Source organism: Lasioglossum baleicum, chromosome 15 (assembly GCF_051020765.1).
Source record: "Lasioglossum baleicum chromosome 15, iyLasBale1, whole genome shotgun sequence".
Classification (NCBI taxonomy): domain Eukaryota; kingdom Metazoa; phylum Arthropoda; class Insecta; order Hymenoptera; family Halictidae; genus Lasioglossum; species Lasioglossum baleicum.
This window is the reverse complement of record NC_134943.1, coordinates 5,665,308-5,688,707: the sequence shown is the minus strand read 5'-3', so window position 1 is coordinate 5,688,707 and position 23,400 is coordinate 5,665,308. Positions and strand designations below refer to the sequence as shown.

Below are 23,400 nucleotides of genomic sequence, written 5' to 3'. Positions count from 1 at the left end.
TTGTACTCTCAGGATATAGAGGATTCAAGAAAACAAAGCAAAGTGCCACAAACAGCCACGCCATCTGCAAGAACCAGCAGAAACCCACTACGACCCAGCACCTCTAAACATTCGCCAACATTTTTTTCCCAGATCAGACAATTAATATCACAATTTATAAACTATTACATCAGCATCGTCTTTAAGCATACAGAAAACCAGAATTGATCAAATACAACGAATGCGCTGTGCAATAGATAAGGACAACCATACATGGCCGCTAATCTACCCGACCTAACCCGAGCGACTTCGTAGAAATAATTACACACAAGAACGTAGGATAGTATCTCATCACTAGACTGCGGATTTTATGCATTTATGACAAAAATAGATAACCACAATTTAAAGCAGTGGACACATTAAAAAGATTTAAAGACATCAGCGTATTGGTTTCAGCTTAATCAGATAATTAAAAGAAGAAAGAAATTTTTATTTCGCTTCTGTGTCTTTATTTTGCATAAAGATCCGCAGTCTACTCATCACGTTTAGCTTTACACGTTAAATCAACAAATTATGTTCAATTTACAACGTCATTGAGAATAAACCTTAAAACACAGCAAAAATCATCTTCAAAAAAAGAAAAGCTTCTCTGAAAGAACCTGGGAAGATTGAAGATCAAGGACGTAACTAGCTAATATAATTAAATCGAGGAGAATAGAAAAAAATTGAGGAAAATCGGTGCATTTTACGGCAGCAGGACGCTTCGGGTTTTCGAAGCGCGTGCGCAGCGGCCTCGGCGCGGTCTGAGCCGATTCGAAGCAGGACCATCCCGTTTTATGATATTCCGAACGTAAAAAAGGCATCGTTTAGAATGTGTGCCAGTGGGTCTTGGGCCCCCGTCATTGCTTTTCCTCCTACTCCGGGCCTGGGAGAACGGGAGGATCGCGGTGAACGGGCTTAGTTCTGTTCGAATAGTGGGGGTGGACGAGAAGAAGGCGGAGGAAGAGGTGCATAGAAAGAGGGAATCTTCTGGAACACCTCTCTAGACTCGAACTCCTCGTCCCGACGCTTTCTTCCTTGAGAAAGAGGGGCCTCGAATTTTCTTCCGAGCTAAACCGATTTCCTCCGAGCGAGCAGTTTTCCAGGACACGGAACGCACCCTCATCGCGCGGAATCTTCACGCGTTACGATAACGCTGGCTCGGGCAATTGAATTACGATTCCCGGTGAGCAATTAGTCGGACTCATCGCCGCGGAATATGAGCGTGCTAATTGGTAGATGGCATTTCGCGCACTGCCTGCGCGAGCTTCGTTTCACTTTGCACGATTTGTTGCACAACCTGTGCTACTTGGTTCGCGGACATCCGGATCGTAGAAGCACACACGAATCGAGTGCTTCTTCTTTCTTGATCGATTCGGGAAGATAAGAGTTCGACGTATAATAACATACTACGCGCCGGCACACTTTCCTCCGATTTTTCGTCTACCTTTCATCCGGTTTATCGCGGCCTACCGGCGCAATAATAAATGACGACAAGGCGAATGCTTTGGTCAATGGTTACGTATAACTTTATTCGCTGCACGCAATAAATAAATAAATAAATAGGTACAAAAATAGAGGGGGAGAGAGAGAGCATGAGCGTATACTGTTTTAGTCGATAAATAATAATTTCCGTGTGTATGTACTTTGGTTTTCGCCGGGTCGAGCTACTGTGGTTTGAGGTTATCACATGGTTTTCTGTTGTGCGCCTGTATGTTCATGTATCATTGTGAAAATGTCTGTCTCTGTCTCTTTGGGTCTGTGTGTCTGTGTTCACGTCACTTTCTACGAAACGTCCAGTCCGTCAACACGCGTGTCTCAATGTCATTGTCACTGTCAGTACGTAATGTCCTCTCGCCTGCTCTCGGCGATCCCCGAGCGCGTTACTCGACGAGGATTTACGACGGAGCCTCTGTCATCGGGTTTATCAGGACACTCGTGAGTCGCCGAACAGGTGCGCGTATCCTCTGTACGGAAGCTCGAGATCGTCCTCTCCCAGGGAACGTTTCTTGCGGTAATGGTGGTGGCCGACGTCCTGCGCGTACACCACGTGGTGCCCGCCGCCACTATCATGGCCGCTCGTCAACTTCTTCACGGCCACGATCATGGAGAGCATTAAAGCCATCGCCGACACCATCAGAGCCTTCATGGCGAGGAGACCCAACGCGCCCATGCCCATCGCTGCCATCATCTTACCTAGAATTTTGAAATTCAGTGTTGTTAGGGGATGATTCGATGCTTTGATTGTACTCGATAAGTCCCCGGACTTTAGACTCTAGATCATTGAATTCTAGATCCTTAGATCTAAAATTCAGACCCTAGACTTCAGATATCTAGATTACAGCACTCTACATTCCAGATCACTAAATTCTAGACTCTGGATTTCTAGATTCCAGACTCTAGACTCCCGATCATTAAGTTCCATATTTATAGATTCTAGACTCTACGTTCTGGACACCAGATGTGTAGACTCTAGACTGAACTTAACGAATCAACACCCCATCTCAACGTAATCCTAATCAACTACAAAAAATAAATCTTCTCTCCTGAAGATAAAGCATCTCAGGTTACTAAACCAGTTCCACAACTAGCCAAGCATCTGAATGATTTAACATTAATCTGACGATTAAACATTTTATGTAACCTTACCCATCATCAATGCCAGGATCATGTACCCTCCACCGCCGCCCTTCTTTCCACCACCGCCGCCGCCGCCTCCTCCACCGAATCCACCTCCGCCTCCACCAGCTCGTCCTTTGCCTGGAACAAACCACACCGGTTACAACCCTTGTCGATTCACCCTAGCAATCCCATAAAACCTCAAAACAACCTTGATCAGAGGGCAAGCTCTCCTGTATAGCGCTTTCAATATTCTGCGGCAGGAAGCTGGGCAGTTTAATTCGAAGCTCTCTCCCTTCCAGAAACTGTATCAGAGACCCCATGCCTCCGAATCCCTTCATCAATCTTCCCTTTCTAGTGGGTCCAGCTCCAGGAACTTCAACGAGACTGACACCATCGAAGATCTCGATATTGGGCTCTTTGCTGGACTTCTCTAACAGCTGTTGAACGACCTTCCTGACGATTCTGACTCCGTAACAGGACACAGACAGGTTCTTCGAGTCGTTGGTTGAACATCCTGTGGTAATTCCGCTCCAGGCGTCCTTGGTCTCGTTGGTATCCGTGCAATGAGCTTGCGAGACAATCACGCAGACGAAGAGGACGCATAGGGTCAGCCTACGCTGATCCCCTAACCCCGGTAACCTCCCCAACCAATCCATTGCGTTGATAGTAAATGTCGAATGTCTTCGAACGATCCGTTTATCCGGAGATGATTGATCTCTCCTTGCACCAGAGTTTAATGACGATCCGACTATGGTCACGATGCTCACGTGTATACTGATCCTACGGAACCTACGGCGGAGGTCCGAGTGCTGCATCTACGCCCGCTTCAAATCTCATTTATATAGTTGTAGCTGCCGGTCTCGGTGATTGTACTACGAAAAAAGCAACGAGAGCATCGGGATAGGCTTTACATTCTCTGTTCTTACCGTGTGCATTAGCCTGCAATTTTTCGTTCGGTCGGGCGATCCTCTCGTGGATTCTTATAATTCTTGTTTCCGAGGCGTTTCAGAGCGTTACGCCGCGGTTGGCTGCGAGAGGCTGCTAGCCTTCTCTCGGAACCATGCGGCCGCCAGACGGATCGACGTTCTAAACCCCAAACCGTCCTGTCTCCCTTCATCCGATCATAGTTTTCCACGCGATCCCCGTGTCCCTCTCTCTCTTTCTCTCTTTCTTGGCTAGCCCGGCTTATTCTAGATCACTGGCCAGGCTGCTCGTGAAAGAGCAAGCTTCACTTCCGCCCGGACCCGACCCACACACAGACAACTTTGTAGGAAAAATGCGGATGGAATTGTTTTAGTGGATCAAGCGATTCAAAATCGTCCGAGAAATCGGTTTGATCGTGAGGTAAATGAGATGGGTGCACGTGGAATCCAGTACACCAGGATTTATTGGGAAAATATGGATGCAGTAGTTGTAGTGGATTAATCGATTCGAAATAGCTTGAGAAAATGGGATTTAGAACAGCCGGATTAATAGGAAAAGAAAGATGAAATTGTTTTAGTGTATCACTCTCTGTATAGTGCAAATATTTATGAAATATTTTTTTGTCGGACAGGTTAAACAATATTTATATGTCACAACGCCAAACGACATGTTATTTAGAAAGTCCTAGAATACTATGATATCTGAAACATAAATTTCCAAGAAATAGGAGATGTAGTGTTATCTGAAACCGGATACTTACTCTTGATTTCTACAGCCTTAGCTTTTACTCAATGAACCTGATCAAATTGAGCAAAGTACATACATTTTAATACCTCGTACTTCATGATTCAACTAAAAAACAAATACACGTGACAAGGAAATAAAATTTTAACCCAAAACAGGCTAAAGATACTAAACCATTTGAAATTTTAATTTATCCTGAGAAGAATAAATTTTTTAAATAAAGCGATTATTCCATTCTTAAATTCTCTGGTGATTCTCGGACCACGGTTTACATTCCCTTCAAATTTCAAATATACATGTATATAGCCAACGTTCACTATACATATTATATCTAAATTAAAAAAGGTTGTCACTATCAAACAAAGCCAAAAATAAAAATTTCAAATTCCGTCCACATTCCCCTCAGCCGCTCGACCTTCCTTTCCCTCTTTCCGCGATTTAGTGGAGCGGAAGAGAGCGTGGCCGATTTCGCATCACGCCTGCGCCTCGATCGACACGTAATTAACAGGTTCACCTGACCAGTGTACGTCTGCTCCGTCTCGGAAATTAGTCTGCGAAGTTCGTGTCTGAACCATATCTGTAACAAAAACGAAGCAACCAAGCAAAAACAATTCATGTGTTCGCGGGACATCTCGATTTTGTGGAAAGGCAATAGCGAATGGCCACCCTTCGTCCTTTCTCTCCGAGGACTCCGGATAGTCGAGGAGAAGATCGCGGCAGGCGTGGTAGGGACGATCGGTTCGATTCGGCTCGATCGACGCGACAAGATCGAGGGAGCTGAAAACTAGTTCATCTCGCCGCATACCTTTCTCTTCTGTTCCACTTCCCTTCGCGTACTCGCCGATACGATACGGTATACATATACGTAACACCGGCTGGTAGGTATAACTAGGCCCGGTTCGAAACCGTTCGCTCGTTCCTCGGGACGACGCCACGCCACACGGACGATCTCGTGTATCCTTGAAACGAGATCGTCCCACAAGTGCCCTTCAACTTCATTAGAACTTCCTCTTCATGAGCGGCTAGAAGTGGCTGGCGTCGTCCTCGAGGCGGTCCTTTCGATCCTCGAACACCGAGATCGAAAGCGCAGAAATTAGAGTCACTCTCCTAAATATACATATCCAGCTGACACTCGGAATGAGATCCGCAAACAGTTTCTCTAACTTGAATTTTCTAGTCTATGAACAGGAAGATTTCTCTGTAATTAGTTTAGCGACCTCTATCTCGCGAGTATTGTTCCCGGCAAATTAATTAAACCCAAATTACCTCCACGCACGGAAACGCGTATACTGTAATAATTGGTTTTCCGTATGGGTTTGTAGGAGGATCTTTACATAATGCCAATAGAACTAAAGTGGAAATCGGTTTATGTGTTCTTTGAATCGGTAGGAGAGTTGATTCTCCAGGACTCGATCAGTGAATCAGAGCCTCTAATTAGTCCACGGTTTCTCTGCGCACTTCCGCGACCGCAAGGGGAACGTTAGAATCTACCTGGAAGGTGTTTTCTCCTTTCTCGATACGCAGAATGTGTGTCGACTGCTCGATCGTTCTCTCACATACACACATACATTTATACTGAGAGACACCGTTAGCGGTCATCGAGCATCCTCGTGTCAATAATAAGAAGATCCGATCAATATCCGATACTTTCTCCTCTCGCGACGAATTTCTCCGAATACGGCGAAAACGTGGCCGTGAAAAGAAATCGGGTCAGCCGGTCTATCTAGCTTAAATTTCATCTCTTTATCACTCCATCTCCGTTACTTCTCATCAATTATTCCGGGAGAAACAATCATCAGCTCCTTCTGATTCTAACTCGACCTGGGCTCGATATTCACTCTTGTACTAACAATTAATTTTAGGTGCGAAGAATTATTTTGAACCACAAAGACTTAAAGGATTGAACTAAATGTCAGATAGTTTAATTGTTGTCTTACTTGATTGATTGAATAGGATGTTGCTTGAAGACATTTGATTTGTACCGAATAAAATGTCAGATAGTTTACAAAGTAGAAATTGTAGTAGTGAGCTGTGTTTCTTTGAACAGATCGGTGGAATTGTATTTGTTTTATTTGTAGTAATTGTTAGAACTGTTTCTTGGACCAGGTATTGGATGATCGAATAGGACCTTGTGGCGAAGAGGCGTAACACGTGTCGATTTTTACCGATTTACGAGGACCGCGGGTCCCGGGAATGGGGTCAGCGATGACGGCGGGCCCCTCTTCACACCCGAAACCGAAAGTTGATCTCCCAGAGGGACACCTTTTCTTTCTCTCCCGGCCGTCCCTTATCGCCCCGTCATCTCCTTTCTGATTCCTCCCAATCGAGCAGGAGAAAGCTGCCGGGTAGAAATGAGGCCGACTTATTTGAATGAAAGATGCCTCGTGCATCGTGTGGTCCCCGGTAGTTTTCCCTTCGTTCCGATCATCTTTGACGCCTCCGAAAGTTGCCCCGGACACACTGTTTGTTCCCCGCCGTCACCGATATCCAGGTCAACGATATAAAATTTTTCGGCCGTCGCCGCATTCCAATGAAAAATTCTAGTGTCGCCCATCCTCCCACCGATTGAACAGTTACAAAGACAAATTATAAAATCATTCGACTTCGACTCTCTAGCTATTTACTCAACAATTACACAGGAGACTTGTAGAATTCTTCAACTTTGACTGTAGCCGTTAATTTAACAGTTGCGCTCTTTGCAAATGTCTCCAACATTTTTAGGTACTCTTCTGGACCTTTAAAGGACCACTGGTTTTTTAGCTTAGGACCAATTTTTTAACTACTGTAACTTCATGTAGAACTCTCTAATTTTTCTTGCCTGAATTCAAAATTATTTAAAGTATGATTTCCAAGCATAAAAAAATTGCACACCAATTTCTGAGAGGTCATTGCAAAGAGAGAACTTCCCTTTAAGAGATCACACTGGAATGACAGCGGGAAGAATTGTTCAAACTCCATGGAGTCGTTGAAATTGTAAAATTCTGAAAGAAGAAAAGCCACTTTACTTTATAACGAGCAAGAGACCATGCAAAAATTGAATTCCGGGAGAATTCAGGGAATCAACAATTGAATTCAGGGTTTTATAGAAATTTTGTTTCACGAGGAAGTTCCAGGAATTGCCAGTGGCGAACCGAATAATTCTGCATGCTGGTGAATCGCATTCCTAGAGTAACTCGACGCTATCGTCACACCATACGTACAAGTCCCGCTAAGTTCCGCAAACCGGAGCAGGCGCGATGAATACGAGACGTTCGACATATTTCTATCGTCGTGCGAATCGATCGCAAAATCCAGCTCGCAATAATTCGACCGATACCGGGCGATAAAGCCGGTACGAAGTCGCCAGGTCGATCTTCCTTTTAATTTGCCAAAGTGGTCGGACTTCATTAAGCTTATTTGAACTCTGCGAGAGGTTGTCGGGCAATTAACTGTGCTCCGCCGGTAAATTGGTCGTAATGAAAAGCACACACACGGATCCGTCTCACTGGCTTCCGGCTGGCAAACAGACCAAATCGGAGGATGCCGGGCTACATACCACTATAATTAATCGGACTGTATTACATACTCGCCTGTGGATTATTTCTCGATCGGTAACACGCTTACGACGTCTTATGAACGAGTTCTTTGAGTGTTCAGCGACCCGCTTAGAACTCAATGTGCGAATCGTCTTGTTCGTGGTTTCCGGTGAGGAGACATCTTTTAATGAGAAACGTCGCGACAAGTTCTATCTCGACCTTCGTTTTCTGTTCAGTTGTAATTACATCGCGAGACAGCTGTAATTATCCCGGGAGGCGAGATTGTCGTGCACGTGGCTCGTGTTGCTATTTACAGGCGTAATCGCGGTATCGCAACTTTGTGGAAATTATGGTTGCGTGTCGGATTACCGCCGGAATTATCTAAACGCGATGGCGGCCTCTCGCGGTGAACGACTGCTCCTCTCTGCTTTCTCCGGTTCTTCCTGGTGGTAACTCGACTGCCACGGTCTTTTTTATTAGTCGAGTAGGACAGTTGTGCGTTATTATAACAAACACTGTGTTTATCCGCGAATTTAATTTAATTTGTACATTAAGTCTTGGGATTGAAGTCAATAAGGTGACGTTTCTGTGAGTGTTTGTATAACTGTAGTTTATATGATTTGTAAAACTGTGCTGCATGATGCTGTTAAAGTTACGGACTTAGTTGAATGTAATTAATATTTTTATATGCTGCGTGATATATTGAAGTTATTGTTGAAGTGACTGTATAATTGGATTACTACAATTAGGGTTGGTAAATATGAGCTTTAGGTCACCGAGAAATCTTGCACACCTAGTTGTATGCAATTAATATTTTTGCGTGATTTATAGTATTGAGGTTGTTGTAGCATAGAGTGATTAGGTTAATGAACTTGTTTTCTGATCTCAGAGAACAAAGAAACGCAACAAGGCCGATCTCAAAGGATCGACTGCAGACGATAACACGCAGGAATGCACACGTTACAAAAAAAACAATAAATATTTATTTATACAAAGGAAAACAACATGAGTACATTATGGTACAATCCGCATCACGCGGTGGTAAGAATAAGTTAAGTTAATAAATAATATCGATCAAGTATAGTTACAAGGCTCACACACGTTCGTAGGTCGTCTTCTGTGTCAATGGGAGTGTCTCGTTCGTCTGTCAGTCATCTATCAACGTGATCTTCGCCAATCAGTCGAGACCACGCAATTTTACACGGGCGAAATATAATTTTCGCCAGCTATCAATTAAGTGACACTATCAGTCTTCATTATTCAGTTAAATAAAAATAATTTGTCGTAGGAGACTGTCGAGTTCGGAATCAACTTTATCAATCCTGAATTAGAAAAGAAAATTCTAAGCGCTCTTCAATGTTTTCAGGAAGCTTCAGAAGTAATGTTCTAATTTTTTAAGTGTCTACAAAGTTTTCTAAATTTATCATACGTTTAGAACAAGACAACAAATTCCGTAAAAATTTGAATATCGATTAAAAATTTATATAAAATTTCAAGCTCTCAAACATTGATAATGTTTTCTCCAAACAAATTCTCATTTAGAGTAGAGAACCAATTGCGTCCGTCACAGCGTTCTGTCTATCGTCAAGGAAAGTGAGTGATCAGTTCGAGCCTAAGATCTCCTAGTCAGAGCAAGAAGATTAGTAGAAAGAGAGGAAGCCCAAAGAAGGCGGAAGAATTAAATATTAAAAGAAAGGGCAAGAAAGTGCTGGCAAGCGTCGTTCGAGTAGCAGAGTCGACGGGGTCCAGAAATCGCGTTTAAGTGTCACGAAGTAGGTCCCAGAGGTCGGACAGCTACGTTCACTTAGCATGAGCCGAGTAGGCTAAGTCGTGGGCGTCAGTCTGTCCTGGGATGGGTCCTTGGCCATGGAAGCTCCTCGCCCATCCGCTGCTATAACTATCTCCGTGACCATGATCGGAGCTGAAAGTATGGCTGGAGCTGTGATGAGGATGCGCGACGACTTCGTAGGTAACATGCTTCTGGTGAGAGAACAGCTTCTTGAGACCAATGATTCCAGCAAGAAGAAGAGCGATCTTGGACAGCAACAACGCCTTGCCAACTAGCAAAGCTAGAGCCTTGAAGGCCAGGCCTCCGATGAGACCAATCTTCAACACCGCAGCGGCAATTAGGGGTCCAAGATTGTTGTTCTTCTTACCACGACCTGGAAGAAGGTGTAGGATCAGTTAGCTGTCGCTTTCGACGAGGAAGGTAAAACGGGGACTTTCTATGGCAGTAAACTCTGGCGAGCCGTGACCGAATTGCTGGATGCAAGAACTACTCGAAGAACACCAAGGTTGTAATTGTTTTCGAGTGAGAGTGGGAGGATTCGCCTTCGTTTGATTCCTCAGTTAGGTGAGCGAGCTTTGAGCTCCACGGGTCGTTTGATATATGGACTTAGGGTCTAAGAGGTTAATATGTGAGTTAGATGATTGCTAGGCGATCTTTGAGCTGTTTAGATTGATATAGGGGTCTCGAGAGCTAAGTAGTGATTGCCATCTTGCAGCACGTCTTTGTTCGAATCTAAAGTTAGCTGATTGATAAGTGCTCTTTGACCTACCTAGCGAACTAGATTGCTTGATGTATGGGATTAGTAGCCTAGAGAGCAGACTAGTGGGTTAGCTGACTGCTAAGTGATCTTTGATCGATCTATATCGATTTAAGGAATCTAGAATGATAATTAACAATTACCGTCTTGCACAACAGCGTTGTCAGCCCGCTCAATGGATAGACTAAGGTTCAAAGAGCCGCTTTCGTCCTCGGAGGCAGAAACCACGACATCGTCCTCCGGCAAGATCCTCCATTTAATACTTCTGGACCTGATGAACGCGTACACCTTGCTCGCGACAAGGTCGAGGACCTCGGACTCGTCGTCTTTGCTCCTGCCCGCCTCGAAGTTAACCACTTCCTCGGACACCTGGCTGGTTTTTCTGATCTCGATGTCGTCCGTCAGCTCGATCGACGCCTTCTTCAGAAACTTGTTCATGCTCGTCACCAGCTTCAACATCACGCAGCTGCTCAGATGGTTTTGAGAGCAGTTCGAGTTCAATTTACGGAGAAGCTCCTCTTCGTACTTGGCGCGTTCTGTTATTGTTGACGATTGCTCGAGTGTGTTCATCTTGTCGAGCTTCTCGAGCGGGTTCGCCAGGCACATCGCCACGAAAGAGAGCGACAGCAATGCTAGTATCGCCTTCATCGTGGTCTGCTGTGAAAAAAATTTCCAATAAGCTTTTGCCTTCGAATAATATCGTTACAATTTTAATTTTCTTTGTTGAATAATTATCAGGATAATATAAATGTAACTTAAATTGAATTTATTTCGACCTTCAAATAGAATGGGAAACACGTACAATTTGCATGTAACATCTCTAAATTCGAAATATCGAATTTTATATGAATTTATAATCGGGAGTAGAATTATAACTGCGTTGGAGTCCGGTGTAGACGGATTGGTGACAGGTGATAGAAGATTAGTTGCACGTTGCACTTTGCATTGATAGCCTACTATTAGGCCATTCCGTCTTTAGTACGTTAAACCGCATGATTTACTGCTTCTCCACGCGTTGAAATCACCGGAGCGGCACACGGCTCATGCTACTTCCACGCAACCGGTCACATTAAATTTCAACTTTTTACTGAAACACTTCACATTCCAAAGAAATCACTATTCGACAATGTTATATGGGTCATCTCATATGCTGTAAACCTATGTTCTTTATTTTGCGGCAAGTTTCTTAACATCGGCGGTCTTCTACTTTGCTGAAAACGTCGTACACGAGAGGTTATACTAAACAATAATCTGGTTCATGATTAGTGCACGATTGTAAATGTTTTTGTATAATCGAAAACTTTCCCTGGAACTCTTAGATATGAACTTTCAATAACTATGAAAGAATACCAAGTTAATAATAAGTCGAGATTATTTTATCTATACAAGAATCGTTTTTTAAATTCTGTTAAACTGTCGGCATTGAATAAAAATGTCCTCTACCACAATCTAAAATAAAAGGGAACCTAACATCGTAAATCCTAGTTAACCTAATCTATCATGAAAACGTCGAATTAAGATACCACAGATCATCAATCACACACGTCGATTAAACAAACCCATCTATCAAGATAACATCTTACACCCAACAACCATTAATTACAACAGAAAGAAACCCCTCAACAAAATGTTCCACTAGATCTACAATAAACAAGACCATCTATCAAGACAACATCTTACATTCAGCTACGATTAATTGTAACAGACTTACAACCGCAATAAACAATATTAAAAATCCCAAAAGCAAACTTCCCAAGAAAATGGTCAACTATTGGATTGCTAGACCTGCTATACACCTATGAAATCCTGAAGATAGCAAGCACCCTAAGGGAACAAGCGAAAGGTCGAAGGCAAGACTGACCTGGGTTCGGATCCTCGTGATCGTAAACCGGAAGCTGGGTCGAGGGCACGCTGCTGGCGCCTCTTCTCTCTGCCTTCCTGCGCGATCTGTTCTGGGTCCTCTTCCGGGTGCTGGATCGTGTCACCCGATGCGTGGATCGAGCGTGTCGAGTATTCTGAACCCGTGGTCTCGCCCCGGCCACTTTATATAGGTAAGATCTCCGGGTTAAACAGAGGCGGGTTCAGGCTCGGGCTCGGCAAACGCGAAAACGTTTCCACCGTTCGGACGCAGGCAAGTCGAGCAAGGTGGCAAGGTGGAAGAAGAAGCTTGGGGAGGCGGGTGGTGCCCACTTTTGCCTTTGATACGAGCTGGCTGGCTGGCTGACTGGTCGCTCGGTATCCGGTGGTGGGATCTCTCTGTGATCGACTGCCTCCTTCTACTCCTGGCTTCGGACGGGGAACCGACCCGATCCAGGAGGCGAAGGCCTCCCCTCGTCGCAAGAAAACTGGTTCCTTCGAGAGAGACACCTTCGGGGGCTCCGCGAGACTTTTGCACGCACACCACGAGATCTTCCGACAAGAGGACATAGTCCTCCCGTGGGTGTGCTCGTGCTCATGGTCGTCGTCTTCGTCTTCGTCGCAGGGACCCACGACCCACCGCGAGAACCGTGTCACGGATGTGGAGCACGCACGCCAATGCAATGGCCGAATGCCTATACCTGGCCGTTTTGGTTGCGCCGAACGCTCCGGCAACCTGCAATCTACCTTCCGCCGTGAAATTGTTCTGCTCTTGTTAGGGAAACCGACTAAACGGACCACACCGACGCGACGGGAAATTTCCCGGATCATTCTCTCACGCGAATGTTGCTACGCCTTTCCACAGACAATGTCGATGTTTCCTTTTATGGGATTTGTTTATCAGGTTTCTTCTGGAGAAGCTCCCGCTATCGTGTTCGCTGGGAGAGTTAAAACTAGTTGGTTTTTAATAATTGTATTATGTGATAAGAGTTGTTGGAAGCTGTAGAACAGGCTCTACATGAGTGTCCTTAGGCTACTGGATGTAACACGGCCTCTTTTCTGTAAGAGTTGGTAACGAAGCTTCTATTTTACCTATTAAATTATTTCTGACTTTATGGCAGCTTTGCGACCGTTGTATGATTTATTGTACAGTTTCACATTTATCGCTGTTCGGAAATTGAAGAACAGCGTAGGTCGAACAGCGTGGGTCACGATACCTCGAGTACATGTATATTCTGCGTGTAGTATACATATGTATACATGGGAGAATCGAATCGAGGCGAAAAACACTGTAGGCAACGGGCTCGGCGTTATATTACGCTCGTAAAGAAAGTAAATATCGCGGTACCGCGTGCCGTAACAAGGAACAATTACGCCAGGGAAGAAACAACATGTTCTGGACGGTCACGTATGACGAAGTGTGCCAAGTTCGAGCGTGTTTGCGAGTCCCTGCGAGTCTGCTCAATTAAACCGAACCGCTTCGGACGATTAACAGGCCGCTATGCGGAAGGAGTTTCACTCGATTATTAACCGGGCTGTGGCCTCTGCGCTGTGGAAACGAAAACGATCCTGCCGAGAGAACTGATGCAGATTTTCAGGGCCACTCTACTTGACCGGTACCTTCACTTGCTTCACCATCTGGTCCACGAACTATGTTCAATGTTAAAAAAACGTACACAAATATTTTTGGACAGCATTTGCTTTTCTTTGTATCCATGATTTTTGAAATTCAAGATCCGATCCACACGTTGAAACTTGCATCTCGTTTCTCGAGGTTCGAGGCTCCTAAAATGTAAATTATTGTAGCCAATGTAAAGGCTGATTTTCAGATTTTCCTAAAATTATAGACTCTGACGCGACCAGAAAAAATATTATTAAAAAATCTGCTCTTTGCCAATTCTCGATCGTTGAAAATCAAGGTCCATGCTCAACGAAGCTTGACTCTCGTCTCACGAAGTTCAAGGCCCCATTTCAACATTCACGTCGCCAGGAACGTGGCCAAGACGTAAAAAGTTGAATGATCTATGGAGCCATTGTGAGCCGACTTCGCGGTCCACGGAACAATTTGGAAAAAAAGGTAGTTGCGGTGTCCCTGTTTTAATCAGTAAAACACTTTCCACCGCAACGCGGTCGGCACACGTGTTCGGGGACCCGATAAAACGAAACGGACTACCCGAACGGAAACCATTCGTTCCCTATTCCCGATACACTTTCGTGGTCACGCGACACATCGATCGGGAATAGAAGAAGAAAAGGAATCACGCTAGAAAGCGACGCGCGTACGGCGTCGTTGTAGCAGGCCTTGTATTTGCGTTCCGGTTGATAGATGAGCATCTGTGTAAGAGGAGTCGTCGTTCTTGAAATTCTTGACACGATCGCGAGGCTATTAGACTTCTGGGTCTGTCGTGGAGATCTACTCGACTCAGAAAAACGGCGACACATCCGCTTTTCATTCTTCTGTGAAGCCCGTACTGGCTTTCGCGAGATGGTTGATGGTTGCAGAAAAATCAATGAATTCCATGCCCAACCTAATTTTTATCGTGATGCACGTCATCCTGAAACGATTACTATTAATATATTCAAGTGAACATAGAATATTGGAGGATTCTTTCTAAACTAAATGTAATAAAAATCTAAGCACAAAAGAGGCTAGGATTTTATTTCTACGCGATAGCCATTGAAAAAGGGAGCGTTCCAACACTTAATTCCCACTGCTCGTCGTATACAATTCGCCACAGTATAATTCATGGGAATATAAAGTAAAGCAAACCCCTCGGGGCGGAAGCTTCAGGCGCGAGTAAATCGTCCGCATCCTCTATTTGCGATTCTACGTTCGAAGTCGGAACCCAGAAGAGCGAATCCTGATTATGGGAATTAGCGTTTTAAATTGAAAATCGGACAGACGTTCCAATTTCCATGGTACGCGAACGAGTGTAGTGCGAGCCGGCTAAACCTGTGCGAAACACGCGCGAACAGGAGGGCAATCGGCGAGCGGCAATGAAAAAACAAGAAAAAGTATGCCGGCGCTGATTCGTATATGGTAACCGATTATTCGCCGTGGCCAGCACGATCTCACGGTCCTGCGAATGTGTTTTGGTACTCTCTGCGAACCGTTACGTCGAATTCCAATCGCCGATTCGTCAGGGTCACGATCTCGGGACTTGTTTTGAACGGCCAGACAGCGTGGGTGACCGGTTTCCGGTGAAATCGGAAGATCTGGATTCGGACCGACGCGACGCGGCTACGCTGCGATCGTAGATTCCTCGCCAGCAAGCATAGTTTCTGTGAACTATGATCGCTGGACCATCAGTCCATAAATTGTACATTGATTCTTAGTTTATTTTGCGTCCAATGTACGAATTGTTTTACGGACCACTATGTCTCCATTCTAGTGCACGAACGCATCGATAAATCACAGTTGGACCATTAACAACAGCACAAGCTAACACGAACTTACAAACGAAGAATTCCATCAAGATAGCGGTCGTCAGATCTAACCCAGACCAACACTAATTAATTAGTGCACGACTAAAGACTGTAACAGGTCAAGAGATCAAAACTCCGCGTCCAAGGATTTATGACATCTTCTTCCAAGAAGTCAGTGTTGCTTTGCCGAAGTGAATTCCGCGGGTTAACAGCCGACGAAATAAAAGCAGACACACCTTCTTGCGGGATAGCGTTCGTCCGACGCGATTATCCTATTTCCTTCGAAGCAGAAACCGGTCGGGAACCGTTCGGCTATCGATCAAATCAGAATTAAACGATAGAATTGGTGCGACTGTGCCCGAATGGTCACGTGCGAGCACCGATTTGCATTGCTCGATCGCGTTGACGTCTACCTGTTTCGTTAACTTTCTCCCGGTAACCTTGTTCCCTCATTTTTTTCCTTGACACGTTACCGTTCGTATCGGCGACTTTTTCGCGGCTCGATCGATCGCGAAATATTAGCTACTCGATCACCGTCCTATCTGCCGGGGATCTATAATAAATCGAGGCGTCACAGGGGAAAATCACAGGTGTCGCGCGGAGCTTGCAACCTGGATCTCTGAAGGATGTCGATCATCGAATCGGCGAGGTCATCGTAGAACGAATTAACCAAGTCATTCTTCAAGCAGTAATACCAATTTTAAATATTGGGTGTACAAATTCATTTTTCGTGAATTTGTAGGAACGTCTAAAATAATCTCCATTCACTTTGATCAAAGAATCTTCAATTTGGAGGATAAAAGATTTTCATTTGAATAAGATTTCAGAGCCACGAATTAATTTGTAAATTTAATAACTATTGACGAGAACGAGGGCTAAAAGTGAAACTATGCGACCTGTTGACTGAAAGTTTGACCGCGCCGAAGAGGATCTCGTACGATCCTGTGAAAGGTTGATGAATCGAGAGGCTGATAAAGATCGTAGGCAGATAAGGGGCAAACAGGTTTGTCCTGTTCGCAGAATGCTGCAAAATCCACGGCTGTTATCGGACAGTTGGATGAAAAACGATGGAAACCGAGAGAAATGCTGCTCAAGACGATGCGGTCTCAAAGAATCATCTCTTGAACTGCTTCTGACTGGAACCGACGGAGAAACCGCATTTTTTCGGCCATGTAACCCGTTTATTTTGTTTACTCAGCTGCGAGAAAAACTGTTCGTTAATGGATTTCCACAGTTTTCACTCTTCGGAACGGATGTGTTCTTAATACCTCGTCAGAATAATGTCGGTTTCTCTTTATGCGGTATCTTCGGTCGATCGGGCATGCCATACATTTTTCCTTGGTTTTTTCTTGTGTTCTAGTTTTTTTCCAATATATTAAAGTAAAAGCGAACAATTCGTTTGACTGTGCACAATTATGCTCAGCCGTATCATTTAGGTTTGCATATTTATGCGGGACTTTGCAATTTGATATCGAACGTGCTTTTATTGTATCAAATGTTATGTGCTCTGTAAAGTCTGCATATCTATGTGGGACTTTGCAATTTGATATCGAACGTGTTTTTATTGTATAAATAGTTATAGTTTTATACGGTTTTTTTCTTAAGGGGTACGGCTTGAGCAACCTTACCCTAATGAGTGCAGTCGCTTATTTACTGTGGCGATTTCTGCAGTTTTGTTGGGAGTCGGGTATGCTTCTTGTATGTGCAATTTCTTTTTCGAAGGCTCGCTATTTTTTCCGCGAACGATCTCAGTGACGAGCGAACCTCGTGCAATTTTCGGATTCCTGGCCGTCGCGTCGGAATGCCGGCCGCCATAACGGAAGCGCGCGATTTCATTGTGGGATCCGTCGTTGAACTGGTTCGTAAAATCGCCAGTTTTTGCGATCGGCGACGCAACGTGCCGCCGCGGCTTTCCGTGTTTTCCATGTATCGCCTCGGGACGGCAGACCGCTTCCGGTCTCCTGCGATCGAATGAGGCCACTTGGTCAACAGGTCCGTTTCATCCGATTCTCTGGATCGCGAGTGAGAATCACATCGAACCGGTTGCCTCGTCCAGCAGCCTTCCTCTTCTTCCTTCAGCATCTCACGGTAACAGACAAAGAGAGAAAGAGAGAGACCGAGAACGAGATTTTCACGCGCGGTTTGATCGCTTCGAATCTCTTGTCTGGCTGCTGTCGCATTAAGGAACAAGAAAATAAGTACAGTCAATCATGCCTCCGAACACACTCTCTGCCAGAAAATCGCTATAATTAGTCGGAGATTATATCCGCGTGAATAATTTGAAAACGTTACTTAATCGATAGTAACATAGATCGCTCTTTTTACACACTTTTTCCTGCTATAAAATTCTGCTGTACGATTTAGTATGCTTTAGTTTTAATATACACCCGTCCCTCAATTTACGCGGCACTTTTTTACGCGATTATTTGTTTTACGTGGCAAATTTACCTCAATGTACGCGGAACTTTTGTCTAAATTTATATAATTTTACTTAAATTTACGCGGGAAGGAAAGAAAACATCAGGAGCAGTGTGGCCTCTGGAACCTTATCAAGTTCACAGATTCAATTTACACGTTTTTTTTCTTCCAGGAAATCAAATCCACGTGGAGCGGATATTTGCGTAAATGAAGGGATGGGTGTAGTACGATTTAGCATAATCACAAAAAATATCTACAAGCAACTCTACAATAATTGTAGTTTTTGTTCAATTAACGACTGTTGAAGTTACGCCGACATTTACGATTATTAATTGCAACAAGGCCGTGCCCCATCCACAATTATCTCCAAAAAAAGATACTCAATTCCTGAAGCCCAGCGAACCGTGCCAATGACTACCACTTTTCGATAACTCAATATTTAATTAAATGTTCACTTATCATCTCCCGTGCGTTTGCTCGACATTGCACGTTCGAAAATGGAAGAATGGGAACAACTCTCGGTTCCTCGATGATTCTGCCAGTATATTATCCGTCCACGACGCAAGCTGAAACCTGTGGGTTGCGGCGTGGCAGCATGCGATAATCTGTTTACGTTAGTTTGAGGTCGATGGTCCCATTTTCCCGGTATGCTTCCGGCTTGGGAAAATTAATGGCCAGAGCCTGGAACGGCGAGAAAACGGGGAAACAAAATGATCCGGGGTCACATATCTCTGGAACGCATCGGGGAACCATTTGCGGAAGGTTTCCACGCCGATGGGAACGGCAAAGTGCCATAAAATGGCAATGATGCCTCTCGGTTCTCGCTTGCTTCTCGGTTATACGTTTGCGGTCCGAGCGATTCTGCGACGTCGAAAGTGACCCAATTCAGCGAAACGAGAGACTAAATTAGAGACGTGCAGGTATTTTATGACACGCACGTCTTGTTTACAAAAGTACCATTTTGAGTCTCTTCTGGTGTAAAAAAGCTGCGAGCGAACTTGGCCGGTTTTGCGGTCGATTAGTTGGACACTTTATTGACACTGATCGCTAAGTTTAAAATACAATTCTTATTCAACTATATAATAAATAATGCTGTAATGGAGAGACGAGTCTTAGTAATACTTAAATAATATGTACAGGCTGACAGTGCTTTGAAGACCAGGTGCCGTGCGGCTTCGAAATGTAACAACTAAATAATACGCTGTTCAAATATGGCAACATTTTACAGCGTAGATCCGTGTAATTTCCTCTCAGACTATCCGAACTCCATCTTTAGTTTTATAAACACACAAACGCAACATAACAAAATAGACTCTCTCAAAAAATATTCAAAGATAATCTTCCTACTCTACAATATTTAAGTGCAGAGCTACTATAATTTCTAACATCTCATGGCGATTAAAGGTTGAACCTTCCTATAGATTCAGTGACCTCGAATTAACCTGGATTATAAATGAATTAACTATCAATTAATCTGTTCCCTGATACGTCAATTATTTTATAAGAATACTACGTCTGGCGAAAGTATCTAGCTAATGAATCGTGAGAGTATTGAGTACTATTTAACCTAATGCTCAAATTTTCCAGCATCTTACGACTGGTACTCTCGGTAGCCTCGATAAGCAAGGTCCTGGCCGAAGGACACGCTGTCCCTGTGATAATCCTGGTACTCTGGACCATGATGAGTATCCTGCTCATTATACGCATAATTATTCGAATTGTCTTTATAATAAGGGTAAGCTATACCACTCTGACTGTACACTGGAGGATGATAACTCTGGCTGAGAGGTTTATACAACTTGAAGAAGCCGATTAGACCGGGTATCACGATCGCCAAGAAGCCAAGGAACTTCTTGAAGGACGCCAGACCCAAGATCAGGGGTAGGAACAATAGTAATTTCAGCTTGAAGAGTTTTAAAACGATCAGCATCGGTATGAGGAGCTTCTTCAGCTGATGGCGGGCTGTGCAAAAGAAGATTGATTAGATCTTGAAGATGCAGTGTCTCTTTTGGTGGATCAAGGTTGGAGCTTACAGAATAGAGTGTCCTTTTTGTTTTCCAGAGTGTCGATCTCGTCAGCAATTTCGTCTAAAAATCGGGGAGCGTAAACTTCGTTATCACCGGTCTCTTCTGATGGAATGTGAAGCTCGATGGCTACTGTTTTTACAAATTTTTCTGCTTTTCTGAGAGCGAACTTCATTAGTTGGTCCCATTCCGAATCGCTCGACCTAGAAATTAAGCAAAGATGTAATAAAAATGTGATTAGTGCCACGTCTAGGTGAACTAGACTATACTAGACTAATTTGAACCTCTATATTAATATATGCAATTATTCTGTTTTAAAATATTTATTTTTCGCAGTTATCTTCAGAAATATTTCAGTAAAGCATTTCCTAATTTTTGTAACGTGTCTGACTACGAGTCTCAATCTACTGAAGACACCAATGAACCAAATTTTCAGATCTACTGAATTGTTTTAAACTGAAAGCAGTCACATAAGGATTGAATAGTTCCTAATACCTTGCTTCACCAGAATATTCGTACGGCTGACGATTAACTTCCTGAACAACATCTCTAGACATCCTCACAACCTTCACATAGTCGTTCAAATCGTAGCGCGAATGATCGAAGAAATCAGAAAAGGAACTCAACGCCTGAGACTTGAAACATTCGGCAAGATCACCATTCAGACAGCCCTTGTTTGTCTTTGCCATATACGGATCTACGTTTCGTCCCGTTCCTAGACCGATCCAATCAAAAAGTCCTTTCCCGTGTCTGGTTTTGTTGAACGATGCTTGATCTTGTGGTTCTGGTACATTGTTCTCTGAAAATAAATATATATCCATAGTTAAACACTCAATCCTCTCAACGCTACTTCAAGGTTCAACAATAAAAGTATCAAAAGCAATCACAACTCACCTCTCGCCTCTGATTGGTCGCTAGCTGCCCCATCCTCGAAGGTAACCGACAGACACGGCACCAACAGCATCCACGACAGCAGCACGCCTTGGGTTACCAACAACGGAACTAGTCGCATACTGCTCACCTGGACGTTGCACCTGCAGTGATATCACCTTATCGACACACGTTTCACATGGATCCCGTATTGCCAATCAACGGAACACTCTCACGTGCTCGCGTTACCTGTCATCGTAGGCACTCGTGCCATTTTTGACAGGAAAAGAAAATAACGAAGCAACGAAACAACCGAATTCTTATTTTACGTCGAAACTACTGTAGACGATCGACTGAGGAGGGATTTTCAAGATCGAGATCGATATACGTGCCATTTTTTTAACAAAAACAGAAAACGGAATTTCTGTTCTACGTTGAAACAGCTGTAGATCGATCGATGACGTATTTTCTAGATTGAGATCGATGTAGGTAAGATCGTGACTGTTTAGATAATAGTAATCGACACCTCTTACCAGCACTCTCCGTCAAATCGCCGGTTTTCCGGACGCCGTGATCGGCGGCATCGTTTCACAGTTTCGGGGAACGAAAAAAAGTAACGATCGTCGTGATTCACGAACAGCACTCGAGTGTCTGCCAAGTTGGATCGCAACCGCGTTGTAGAACCCGAGAAGTGCCGTTACCTGGACGGGCCAATGGGCGATCAGGGTTGAAAGGAACCGGGTCCGTAACCTTGTATTCCGACCGCGCGTGCACGGTATACGTTACGCCGAGCACGCACTCTCCTCGATCGCGATCGATGGATCCCGAATTTTCTGACTCGTGTCAGTGTACTCTAAGCTAGGCAATTCTTCAGACTCTTAAATTGTTCTACTTAGATCTGCATCATTTTGATTGTCATTCAAATTAATATTTTCCTAAAATGCTTCAGTTAATTCTGAAACCGTAATTAACCACATCACAGTAAATGTTAATCTACTTTCAGTGCCGACTTCGTAAGTACAAAACCAACCAATTAATTCCAGCAGAGACTCAACAATGAATTTTTTTTCACGGTTTGTTAGCTCCTTGAATTGAAATGTATATTCCACTCTAACTTATTTCATCAATTAGAAGCAAACTGCTGAATTCAACTTGCTTCAAAATACTCTAAATCAATCTTTTCGTACTTTCGACCACGATGCCACGAGAAATTAAATATTCAAGTTCATCTCTCAAAAAAAACCCGTGCTACAGTGCACTCGCTGGTCAGGTCAAAGAAAGTCGTCTCGGATCTCCAAATTCCTTCAGTCTTACAAGAAAAAAGTCTTTCACAAACGTATGTAGCTCATGCACGCGAAAGAAAGTGCCAATATTGTCTCTCCGCGAGAGTGTTCCCGCGTTGGCCGATTTTCTGGGACGATTCTCACCTTGTGTGACACTGACTAAAACTCGATAGCAACCGGTCCAAATAAAATAACGGTGGATAACGCGGACAAGACGAACATAGACCGACAGCGGCCGCTCCGCACCTTTATATATAAAAGGAGTGCTCGCGTGTGTAAGAGGTGGAAGATCCGCGTGGGTCGTTGTCGTTTTGTAGAAAAAGGCGGTTAAAAATCGAGAGTGAAAGTGGTCCCCGGATACAAGACCGGAACAGGACGGTTTCGAACAAAGAGAGACGAGCAAGGAGCGAGAAACACGATCGGACTTTCCTTCGTGATCCAACGATCGAGCGTGCGTCATCGGCTCCTTTCGTTTTCTCTCCTTCCCGAGCCTCCTGTATATTTTTCCACTCGATCATCACGTTAGCCCTTTCCATTGCGCAATGCTATTCCTAAGAACCAGTGTTACGTCCACCGAAACAGTTAACGAAACGTTCCCAGAACGATTTGCGCAAGGAAGAAGAAGGATGTAGCGCAGTCACAGCATTTATTGGCGCACTGTACACATGGACGCGGCTCGCCCTTCGATCTTCGAATAAATAAATAGTCGTTTAATTTATGCGGGAACGTTCATACACCTCTCAGCGCGCTTAGAACAAACGAGAAAATCATTTACACATTCGTCTTTCACTTTGAACGGATTCGTTCGCTTCTAACACGATAAAAATGGTACAAATTATATTCGTGATGAATGGGAACGAATTTTTATGTAATTTAACACTGGAACTATGGATGCGAGTCCAAGCAAATTTAGTCGTAGTTTTATAACTGCAATAATTATATGACCGAAAATTTGAAATCAGTCACTTTGACTAGTCCGGTAGTATTCAAGGAAATCATTTTCCTCAATAGTATTTTCATAATTTCAATAATCATGAACTGAGAAATTTGGAATCAATTATTTTGACGCGTACAGTAGTTCTAGTGATAAATTATGTATTGACAAAGGCACACACTAATTCTTTCGGAGTAGGAATGGTTGAAAACATTGCTC

General features: G+C 43.9%; 3 protein-coding genes across 5 annotated transcripts; all 3 read right to left on the bottom strand.

Moving 5' to 3' along the window:
- Window positions 1-1,523: 1,523 nt before the first annotated feature.
- LOC143216357 (uncharacterized) lies at window positions 1,524-3,483 on the bottom strand. The gene is made up of 3 exons (XM_076439310.1): window positions 2,849-3,483; window positions 2,668-2,778; window positions 1,524-2,214 (listed from the first exon to the last, which is right to left on the bottom strand). Exons 1-3 carry the CDS (start codon window positions 3,453-3,455, stop codon window positions 1,946-1,948), a joined length of 987 nt encoding a protein of 328 aa, XP_076295425.1. The 5' UTR covers window positions 3,456-3,483; the 3' UTR covers window positions 1,524-1,945.
- Window positions 3,484-8,783: 5,300 nt separating this feature from the next.
- LOC143216318 (uncharacterized) lies at window positions 8,784-12,440 on the bottom strand. 2 transcript variants are annotated; one of them, XM_076439241.1, is made up of 3 exons: window positions 12,231-12,440; window positions 10,513-11,023; window positions 8,784-9,985 (listed from the first exon to the last, which is right to left on the bottom strand). In XM_076439241.1, the coding sequence occupies exons 2-3, from the start codon at window positions 11,015-11,017 to the stop codon at window positions 9,624-9,626; spliced, it is 867 nt and encodes a 288-aa protein (XP_076295356.1). In that variant the 5' UTR covers window positions 11,018-11,023; window positions 12,231-12,440; the 3' UTR covers window positions 8,784-9,623. The 2 variants fall into 2 exon arrangements, with proteins under 2 accessions (XP_076295356.1, XP_076295355.1); XM_076439240.1 differs by having other exon boundaries at window positions 10,513-11,026; window positions 12,231-12,430.
- Window positions 12,441-19,059: 6,619 nt separating this feature from the next.
- On the bottom strand, window positions 19,060-22,538 carry Osi2 (DUF1676 domain-containing protein Osi2). Of its 2 annotated transcripts, none has more exons than XM_076439153.1 (5): window positions 22,392-22,538; window positions 20,989-21,128; window positions 20,590-20,893; window positions 20,104-20,297; window positions 19,060-20,032 (listed from the first exon to the last, which is right to left on the bottom strand). In XM_076439153.1, exons 2-5 carry the CDS (start codon window positions 21,104-21,106, stop codon window positions 19,662-19,664), a joined length of 987 nt encoding a protein of 328 aa, XP_076295268.1. In that variant the 5' UTR covers window positions 21,107-21,128; window positions 22,392-22,538; the 3' UTR covers window positions 19,060-19,661. The 2 variants fall into 2 exon arrangements, with proteins under 2 accessions (XP_076295268.1, XP_076295269.1); XM_076439154.1 differs by lacking the exon at window positions 22,392-22,538 and adding an exon at window positions 21,498-22,339.
- Between the last annotated feature and the right edge of the window lie 862 nt (window positions 22,539-23,400).